Source organism: Styela clava, chromosome 3, assembly GCF_964204865.1.
Source record: "Styela clava chromosome 3, kaStyClav1.hap1.2, whole genome shotgun sequence".
In the NCBI taxonomy this organism is placed as follows: domain Eukaryota; kingdom Metazoa; phylum Chordata; class Ascidiacea; order Stolidobranchia; family Styelidae; genus Styela; species Styela clava.
This window is the reverse complement of record NC_135252.1, coordinates 18,729,279-18,740,468: the sequence shown is the minus strand read 5'-3', so window position 1 is coordinate 18,740,468 and position 11,190 is coordinate 18,729,279. Positions and strand designations below refer to the sequence as shown.

Sequence of the window (11,190 nt, the reverse complement as noted above, 5' to 3'; positions counted from 1 at the left end):
GATAATATATAAGTTGAAGGTATTAGGAAAACAATACGGATTTTGTAATTTGTATTTTGACATAGTATGTGTCGTTGAAATTGATCAATATATATCACGACAGATGTGACGTGCTTGAACACACATTTCTTGGATGTGACGAAATTGCAACTCCAGTACCTAAAGTTTTTTAAATGATAAATTTACGGTAGAATAGAAATGATGCATCACTGGTATGAAACTCCTCATCGATTTGCCATTACAAAATAGTCACGAGTGAAAATGCTGTCAAATATTTGTGCCATGAAATCTAATCAATCGCTCACACGTGAGTATATATCAGTCTTCTTTATTTTTGATTGAGTGCGTGCGTCCTCGCATTGAGCTAATTCTTTGGGAATGTCGTGAAAACTACAGCTGTATTTATTGTCTATGAGAATGTGCGATAGCGCTAAAATATCCATGCTGAATCACGATGATCAGCCTATATTTACATTTATTGTCTTTCATGCGTGACGCCTCTGATTACGCAATATTTAAGCTTTCTGCGATTGAGTCTGCATTCGTATTCCATTATTCAGACTTAGCGCTTTACGTAGCCGGTTTCATATTATCTGAAAAGTACTCTTAGTGTTGGAGTGATAATGCAAGGAAGAATTACTATATATTCCACGTCTGGATGCCCGCATTGTAAGGCGGCCAAAGCGAAACTTGTGGATTTGAAGCTGGAATATGTTGACGTTAACTTGGACGACAATCCTGATTTCAGGTTGGAATCAGCAGTTTCTTATAGATATAACCTACTAGCCTGCAAAGTTTAAATACTGAATCTGGAATTATACCGAATTACGGTATCATACATTGGTGATACCGATACTGGTAACATTCGTGCATTTAGATATTTCAGTATTTGCATAATCTTGATTAAGACTGTGGAGCATGGGCTGTAACTTACACAACCTGACAACTACCAGCAGACCAGTGAAAGAGTTTGTTCAGTGTTATTAGTGTTTTCTGGCTCTATTCAAATACTTTATTCTAAGTTAAAAACTTTAACAGTGATTGGCATTGCAGGATTCAGGGATTGTGCCTTGTATCTGTCTATGGCAATTGGATCATTCATGAGACATCACTGGCTGGGATTGGTTTTCACTAGGTCGTAGTGTAGTATTTAGCTATCACAGTATCATCTTACATTTATTTATTTGTGTTAAGTTGATATTTTGCACTACATCACAAAACTGTATGCATATTTCTGTATTCCAAAATAACCCAATGCGAATTGTCTTTGTTGTATTCTCTATTCTGATATGTATTCACCATTATATTTGATGTCTTTAAATATAGAAGTTATTCTAAAAATAAGAGAACTTTTTCTCACAGTCGTAACAAATTGGTGTTGAATTCATTCTGATATTCAGTATCTTTTACTGATCTATTATTTTTCAAGGTCTAAAATGATTGAAATCACTGGGAAGAGAACAGTTCCTCAAATATTCTTTAACAACATCCATGTTGGTGGGAATGATGACTTTCAGAAATTGGTGAGACATGCTTGACTATATAGGACAGTGGTTTTCAAGCTTCTGGGTATTGTTACGCCCTTCAAAAAATATGTTCAAGTTGCGACTCCCCCTGAAAAACGCTTTAACAACTTTCAATTTTAACTCTTTGACTAATGACTAACTCACTAATGACATGTGACATTGGTGAGGTCACATAGTTAAAGTTGAACGTTACAATTTTAAAAATTATCGTATTCTTCAGTTCTCAAGTGTGATTCCAACGAGAATAAGACTTTTCTACTGATTGCAGTTACAAATCCGCAAAAGAACACCCCAGAAAAATTGAAACGACGCACTAATTCTCTTCCCACTTTGAGAACCACGGATATAAAACCACGGATATAAGACAATTAGAAATAAAATAATGTAGAATTGTGTATCGAACTGGATGTCCTTTCATTCTTGTTAAAATTGAGCAGTTTCCACATGGATGCTAAAACGAGGGATAGCATTAGGTTGATTAGAAAATCTTCTATATAATTCAATAAAGTAAACTAGATGTTGTGTATGACATGTTATTATCTGTAAGGAAAATATTATTAGGTCTTACCCGTTCTCAAACCCTTTTTTCAGACCGAGGAAGAACTCAACAAACTTACAAATGAAGTGAAAACCAATCCTGTTCCTACAGATGCACCGCCCATACCACAGTCTTCAAATTCTAAAAGTGGAACTAATGGTAACATGTCTACGATCTTTAATATACCTTTAACAAGTGAAGCATAGTTGGCCCGGTAGATAAAGCCTTAACTGTGTTCATCTCGGGTTTAAAGGCCATGCTCTGCACATCAACCAAGTTGTTATAAATTTGGAAGGCAAGATCTGATTAGTAATATAATGGTCCTTGCCTATTCTCACTATGGATACAGGCATACAGCATACAGTTGTATGCAAGAATGCTTGCTAGTATAATTATTAAATAACCAATCATTATCACCTATTACTGTCTATAATAACATAAGTTTAGATTAGTGATATAGCTAGATTGGAATCTGCAAATGCACTCATATCTTCTATAACTATTTGCTGCATCAGCATCATTGCAATCTGAAATTGATGAAAATGCCAATCTAATCCAAGATTTCAATAATAGTGGAATAATAAAGGACCAAAGACAGATGCTTACAGTTTATCGAAATGTTTTTTCTGGCAGTGATTTTGTATCATTCATCATGGAAAATAAGAAAACTGGTAATATATTTTTTCGGTTTGGTCATCTGTTACACAATATCTAAACATGCATGCTTAGTAGCGGCCCAACCTCAAACTTTTGAGTATTGTTGTGTTATTAGTTATTAAATTGTATTTTTATTCGATTCAAACATCACAGTAATATTAATCTGAAAATTATGTTTTTCACAGTATTTGAAAATTTGATCATTTATTTTGAACTATCTTAACAATTTATTTTAATAAGTTCAGGCAATTAGCGATTTCTATATACGGTACCTTGAAAATTATACCTATAGTTTAATTTCATTTATTCTCAAGCCATCGAGCACTGAAGATTTTATTTTGCTGTTCAGACCGAAAGCAAGCTGCTGAAATGGCCGCCAACTTGTATCGATTGCATTTTTTATCAAACGTTCACGCTGGTGATGCTTTCAATGATGATTCTACTCTGTATAGATTGCTTCAAGATGAACCATCAAATGCACTTAATGCAAATGTATCTGTTGATGTTAAGCCTTTACCAGGTTGAGTTTTGCATTTAAATTCTTAGTCACGTTATCATTTATAATCTCTCATTCATGATAGCTCATTTAAATAAAATATGTAAATATTCATAGATAATATATATATATATATATATATATACAGTAGTCAGTAGATATATTTGGTTTAACAAACATGTACCACATCTTTTGACAACACCTTTCAATCTAAACTCTGCACGTTTTGAACCTTACTTAATTAATAAGGTTTTGTTCGCTTTCCTGGTTCTGTAACCAGTTTTATTTATTTTGTCTCTATCAATTATTTTATCATCTTCTATGCTGGTTATGGAGTCAAAATGAACTTATACTTATATAAATACGTAAGTACTTAATCTCACAAATGAAATGACGTCAGATTACTGAAATCACTGAAATTAGTAGAACTTCGTCCATCAGCAGTGACATGCAATAAATAACCAGATAAAATGAAACACTATAAATTACGTTTAGGGCCATGATAATACTAAGCATTGTTTAACTGAGGCGACTCCCCCCCCCCCCCCCCCCCCCCCCCCCCTTTAGTTTGTTTGATTTCATATTATCTGACTTTGTTCGATGTTGCAGGAATTTGCATAAATGAGTATTAATTTGATCTGAATTTTCTCATGGATTTATCTTTTCTTTGATATTAAAATTCTACATCCATTACTCATCTATTCCAAAGAATGTGCTGATGCATTATTTCTGTTTAAACACTTTTCTATTTCTACAGCATCAGAACTGGCAGTTTTGTTGAGAAAACAAATTCTTAAACTGTATGGGGAATTTCTTTCATCTGACGGAAAATGTGTTGATTATGATGGAATTAAAGAAAGCGATTTATTCAAAGAATTTGTTAATCTCACTGGACAATTGCAGAGAGTTAATGTAAGTATATAGTGTCATTGTACTTTACATTTTGTTCAAGTCTTGCTGCACACTAACACAAATGTATTTCTGTAATGTTTTGTCTGATTTCTGAAGCAAGACTCTTGAATCAAATAGTATAGTCATCTTCATTCTTACCACATCATCGTTGCGTTACATGCATACTGATCCACATCAACAAAAGCATAGAGCAAAGAAAGATAGTAGTTAGTCTCGTGTAACCCCAACTTATTGTACATTATGTTGTGTTTTTTACTAAGATATAATATATAATGTGCCGTTAAAAAAAACTTCAATTCGATGATTTATATTTTATTGATAATTGAATTATTGTGAAGATATTTTTTATATCAAGAATTATCTTGTGTGAATCTGTTACAGGATCTGTGTCAAAATTTATTGTTGAAAGCAGTCAGACATTCGGACATTTGGCTGGTTTGCTTCAACCTACCTTCATAACTGGTCCCAACTAAGCAAAATTTTTCACACCAGTTAATATTTTTATTTCAAAATTATCTGCTGAGGTTCAATTTGATACCAATATTCAGATATTGTATTATTCTTTTTAGTTGGATAACATGTCCAGGGAGGAGAAACTTGCCTTCTTCATAAATATATATAATGCATTGGTTATTCATGGAAATGTTGAAGTTGGATTTCCTTCTTCAACATGGCAAAGATATAAGGTACCTTATTAATTTTACCCTGTGTGGGTTCACAGGTTCAAATTCTGGGTTGGTATGAATAATTGCTCGACTCCTTACCATCGTGAGATGGTTCACATAACTGCTGTTCAGTAATGACTTCCTCTACAATCAAGTCCATGCATCTGAAACAAATAAATGGTCAATTAATTCCATACCTGACATGGACCAGACGAGTTCTGGTGGATGGATAGATTTCCTCTCTTCTAGATAGTATGAATAGATGTTATATTCTAAGCCCTCAGCCGTATAAAAGGTGTGAGCTATTTATATCAACTGATATATATGGTGTATATTATCTCATCTTAAAATGAAGTTATAAAGGCTTATATAGAATGTTTTCAATTCTGGTACTTCGTGAATAACTGTGAATAGGGCATGTTTCGCATGTGATAAAACTGTACCATTGTATTTTCCGAAATATTATCCAACACTTTCTATATTCGCTACAGTTTTTCAACTGTGTTTCTTACCGAATCGGAGGTCTCAATTATTCTCTTCAAGATATTGAAAATGGAATTCTGAGATCAAATAGGAAGGTAGGTGGTAATATATGCAGGCTTATTTGCTGCCTTGTAGGGAAATTTGTCATTTACAGTTAAAAAAAGCAAAGATTAAAAAATTTATAATTTTTTGATGTATCATATTTTGGAAAATGTTCAGGAAATTTATTTTTTATCTATAGCTGCATTTTTTTAATGACTTTGAAATATATTGTTGTGATACGAGGATATGTCGTATAAGTATTTTTTAAAACTTTATTTTTATAATCAATCGTTAAATTACTCACTAATATTTAACTGACAGTGATTGAATAATGAGTACAGAAGGCAGTCATCATGATTTGACATTCTGTCTTATTGATTATGTGACGTGTTTGCTAGTCATGGTTATGAGTGAGATTTTGAAAGAAGTTTCGATGTCTAAATTTTATAGATTCTCTACTTTAAACTGTACAATCAGACAGTGATACATAGATTTTACCTTGTTTAAAAAGATTAGAACTTTCTGTCTTCAGTAGTTGAACTTTTAACAACTAGCATTTCACTGGTTTAATTTGTAATTTTCTCGAAACATGCTACTGTAACCTATTTATATTTATATATATAATTTGGGAATTTATCATTGGGTCCTATGTGGTATCACTAGAGCATAAATTTTAAAATTTCATAGTTTATATCAAATTATACCTTGTTTGTCGGTAGGACATGGATTTTTTATGTGAAATTAGCTAATGCCAATTTTTAGGTGGAATTGTTGAAATCACTCAAAAATACAAAATGAATGATGATGAATATTCAAAGGGAAATGTGTTATATTCCTACTAGATTAGGCTTTTTTTCTATCATCTTTATTGACTTTTGTTTTGAATTACATTTACAACTCAGGCTATCTATCAAAAGGATATTCAGTAGAGATGTGCCGATGTATCGGGTATCGGCCATTTTTTTGCTATCGGCCATGTATCGGTATCGGTTAGATTAGCGCCGATATTTCCGATATATTTACCTTTTTGATATGGTCCAGAATGTTTTACAAGATAAGTTGGAATATTACTTTTCAATTTATTTTTTGTCTGGAGAGATCGTGGGCTCTGAGCCATACATGTCCACCCCGCGAGGGAATAGGATTCACGTGTTTTTTGCTATTTATCAGCCAAACTAGCTCAACTAATTTGGCTATTTTTGCTGTCAAATTTTTATATTGACATTTTTAATATTACATAGTAATTATGAAGAAATATATCAACACAGCACATAACAAAAAGCAACTAGGCGCCCAGGTTTAAATCATACAGTGGAATTGGAGTTCTTATTATCGGCACATGCACTTTTGGCACGGCTATAAATTCTGACTGTTTGTCGTCAAGTACGACTGTCATTTAGTCCGTCAACATCGATAAACTAAATTCCGACACAATTATCAGTCTACGCAGGTATTAATTTTGTATAACTACACAATTTCTTTATAGATATTTTGACATGATCGCCTAGCTAGATTGCCTCAAAATATATGATATATATGTCACGATATTAACATATGAATTTTCTAATTGAACACCGAGATTTCTAGCGTCACTGTACGATGTATCTTAAATCAGTTAAACTGCAGGGGTGCACAACTCAAATGAGGACACGTGCCAAATTTTTCAAAATAATCTTGTTGCGTGCCACGCACAATCGTTGGTATGGACCTTTCCCGACCTCTGACCCTCGTTAAAATTCTTCCTATACTATACCATTGCAAAATTTTCGGTGCTCATTTTAAGAGTGGTTACACGAGTTGGCGCCTGTAAAATGGGATATTTGTTTCGAACCATCATTCTGATTCATCGCATTCAACAATCTGAATTTTAGCCTAGTCTATCACAGCCATATATATATCTACACTAATTTTTGATTACTGCAATTAAACTGGAACTCCTAAGAAGACAAAGTGATCATTGAATTATTTTATATATATTTAAATATCCGAAACACAACTGAAAACTAACGAATAGAATTCAAAAATGCGAAAACGAGGTAATGTTTTCGACCACTCCTTAAAATCTGTCTGAGCGAGAAAAGTGTCTGAGCGTCACTTTTTGCATCTTGCTGATTGGCCAATGTCACGAAATAAACAAGGAAGTCGATGCTCGGGGAAACAACCTTTGTAAATGAACTTCCCAATAATAATACATATTAACGAATATTTATTTATTGAAACAATTTAATGTCCTGAAAAAATGCTGATTTTGATAAAAGCGTGATATTTTATTGTATATCATAAATAATTTTTTTTTTTACAGAACCATTCGCGTGCCACGTTTGAGCGTATGGCGTGCCAAATTTGGCACGCATGCCTCGTGTTGTGCACCCTGAGTTAAAGCATCTGAATACTAAACATCAATTTCATATTATGTGATATATCTCTTTTTTCGATTTGAAATAATGTGTGCTATGAATATGAACAACGCTTAGAGACCATTGTTTTAACTCGTCTGCCCTACACAGCACACCTAATTAAATAATATTTACATGGTATCGGTATCGGCTTTTTTATAGTATCGGCGTATCGGTATCGGCGTTTTTAGCTGGTATCGGATCGGTATCGGCGACAAAAGTGGTATCGGTACATCTCTAATATTCAGTGGTCTGAAAACACAGCTGGTATATAATTGTATTAATAAAAGCCAGTTAAAATTTTTTGGTTTTGCAGGGTGTTGGAATGTTAACGAAGCCATTTTCCAAGTCTGATGCTAGGTTGAAAGTGGCTTTGGATAAGCATGAACCTCTCATACATTTTGCTCTTGTTTGCGGTGCAAAGAGTTGCCCACCTATAAAAACCTATTCTTCAGATGTAAGTTTATCTTCTGAATTTTCTTATAGTACGAGACAAAAATCATAAGGGGTTCAATAATATGGCTACAATAGTGTTGATGATGTTATATACCTTAAACTATTTTCAAATGAACTTCACTCATAGATTTATATAATTAACCCAATTTATAAATTCCAAACCATAGGAGTAGGAGTAGTTATCCCAGGAGGTAAATTGCCAGTCCATGCCTGTTATGTGATTAGTTAGAAAGGTATTTGTTTCAATGTATTTATTGACTTGATGGGGGAAGTTGCAACCAGCCTGCGGTAGCTTGAACCACCCTACTATGGCGATGAGTCTAGTAATCCTCTCGCACGTGATTATCACCCACGACAACCGAACTGCGGTAAAAACAGCAGGATTCCAGCAATCCGCTCACGCATTTGACTCTCGATTTCAAAATTCTAAGGCCGGACTCTGGGGAGTTTGAAAATACAACCCCAACCCTGACTCTTATAAAACATGTTTTATATTCACACCCAGGGCATTATGGATCAATTGAAATGTTCTGCAGAATCATTCTTAGAAACTGAAGATGGATGTGAACTCGACACAAAGAAGAAAATTGTGAAACTCAGCAAAATATTGGACTGGTATAAAGTGGATTTTGGTGAAAATACTGGAAAGGTGAGATAGAAATGCTGAAATGTTGTTGATCTATCTAGTATGTGAAAGATCACTCTCATCCGCAACTAATCAATTTCAAATTTTCAGTACTAAAGTTGAAAGAAGTCACTGGAAGACTGTTACTTTCATTTTTCCGATGGACAATGTGTCCCAATATTTTATCTTAAATTTTGCCCTTTCTTTTATTATTCATGGTCCCACCTTCATGTGTCATTATTGACATTTTGAAGAATTCCTCAATTGTGCATTGATCTCTAGTTTTCTAAACTAAACTTTTAATTTGGCTCTTTCATACCCTTTTCTATGAAATAGAGACCGTTTTAATTTATAATACCCAATACTAAATTATAATCTCTTATGTTATGTTTATCCAGGTTGTTGAGTGGGTTTGTGAGTGTCTTCCCAAATGTGAGAAGAAAGATCAGCTGACTAAGATGATTGGCGATAAGAATTATAAAGTGCAATATATGCCTTATGATTGGGGTGCAAACAAAAAACCTAAATCTGGTCTTTGAAGTCAGCCTTTTATTATTGTTTCGCCTACACATTCAAGTTAAACGTTCCATGTTCAATGTTCCTTTCATTTTGTAGCTAAATATTATATTATTATTCACTTTTGGTACTGGAATTTCAAATGAAACATCCTATATTTTCTCTAATTTTATCTTCATACTTGTACTAATCATCTCTTTCACTACTAGCTTACAAATAAAATTATTGATTTCTCTTGCCTATCATGCCTGGTGTTATATACTGCTATTCAATCTTCTATTATCACTGAGATTGACTTCATATCGTTTGAACATTTTATGCTTTAAATCTCTATAATAGACCGCTGGGTTCTTGTGATCGTTTGGGAATTCACGAATTTAGATTTGCGGATACTCCTCCTGCCATAGCAAGTTACCTCGATCATTCATTTCATCCACGATTTCAGTTGTACTTCTCTACTACCTTGTTATATCTCATTTTAGTTCACTACTCAACGATTTTCCATTATGTACTATTCTGTTATTTGCTAGGCAAATTGTATTTCTACATAAAGACATCAAGTAGATAAATGATCCACAGCTATCTTTCGGTTTGAAGTATTTTTTTTACTATGAAGCGTAATATAGCAGCGACTATTCCTGTTTTTTGCTTCGATTTGTCATGGGGATCCCTTATTTAGAGCGCCCATTTTTCTAATGCAGATTAATGCAGTGTTTTTATTATCTTTTTGAATCTTTTCAACTGATTAGTTTCAATAATTTTCCTGTTATGGAAGTATACTTGTTTCGTACAATACAATAGTTATTGTATTTGGGATATATTTTGTATCAAATCTTATATTGCTATCCCACTCTGCATCGACAGAAGTATTGGATAGTTCGAAATATATATATTGATAAAAGGGTACTCCCGTAGTATGTGTACCAGGTTAGGTTTAGGGCATAATTTTATTCCGATTTCGCTTATATTAGTTCTATTAGTTCGGGGACTGTTTGTGTTAGCCAAGTGAATACGCTCTCTGCCGTTGAATTTCGGTCCCTTTACACAACTTGATGTGAAGTAGGCGAACCAAATTAGTTGCCTCCATATTGGTACACATACTTCTGGAGCGCCAATTAAAGTACAAAAAAATATGGACGGACTTTGGCAATGTAAATATTCACGAAATGCGGTAATCGTTTGCGATGAATTCATCTGCATTATAAGCTATATCAGTCGCCGACGAGTTTTTCGCAAACACTGGAGAAACAAAATGGTAAATTCAATTCCCGAGACATCCTGAAAGTGGTCGTTAGGATTGTGGTCTATTTATGGTTGTATTTATGTTTCATCACCCTCAATATGGTTTTTGAATGTCGCGTATTGATGTCGTGAGCATGCAAAGAGATTTGTCTATGAAAGACTGGGCAATTTCAGTCTGATGACTGCTGCAAAGAAAGTTTATTCTAATTGTGTTTATCATGCGCTCCGAATTATTATCGTAATAATGTGAAGAACATAGCCATAAGCCCATAACGACTGTGAATGTAAACATACGTAGATGCCATATTTTAGATAGAAATGAGGATTACGGAAAGACTCTTTCGCAGTTGGTCACTTGTGATAAATAAGTTGGAATAGGTGCAGCATGCAGTGTAGAATGTTCTTTCATACTATACGAAGTTAGTTAGATAGCATGCGCTATCCTAATCAAAGCATGTCTTAATTTTACTATTTACTATTACTGCGATAAACCGAAACACCCATGAAACTTTCTAAAATTTGAACTGTCATATATTTGAGATCTTTCCTGTTTAAAACTCGTGCCTTACTTGAGACTCTGAAAGTTGAAGTTTGTAATCTATTTTAATGTTTTGTTACGTAAAAAATTGAGCATCG

General features: G+C 33.7%; 1 protein-coding gene across 2 annotated transcripts; it reads left to right on the top strand.

Moving 5' to 3' along the window:
- Window positions 1-369: 369 nt before the first annotated feature.
- Window positions 370-10,130, top strand: LOC120342896 (uncharacterized). Of its 2 annotated transcripts, none has more exons than XM_039411937.2 (11): window positions 370-748; window positions 1,430-1,523; window positions 2,118-2,223; window positions 2,580-2,735; window positions 3,071-3,241; window positions 3,975-4,129; window positions 4,699-4,815; window positions 5,286-5,372; window positions 8,032-8,172; window positions 8,677-8,820; window positions 9,195-10,130. In XM_039411937.2, exons 1-11 carry the CDS (start codon window positions 624-626, stop codon window positions 9,333-9,335), a joined length of 1,437 nt encoding a protein of 478 aa, XP_039267871.2. In that variant the 5' UTR covers window positions 370-623; the 3' UTR covers window positions 9,336-10,130. The 2 variants fall into 2 exon arrangements, with proteins under 2 accessions (XP_039267871.2, XP_039267870.2); XM_039411936.2 differs by having other exon boundaries at window positions 372-748; window positions 2,574-2,735.
- Window positions 10,131-11,190: the final 1,060 nt, after the last annotated feature.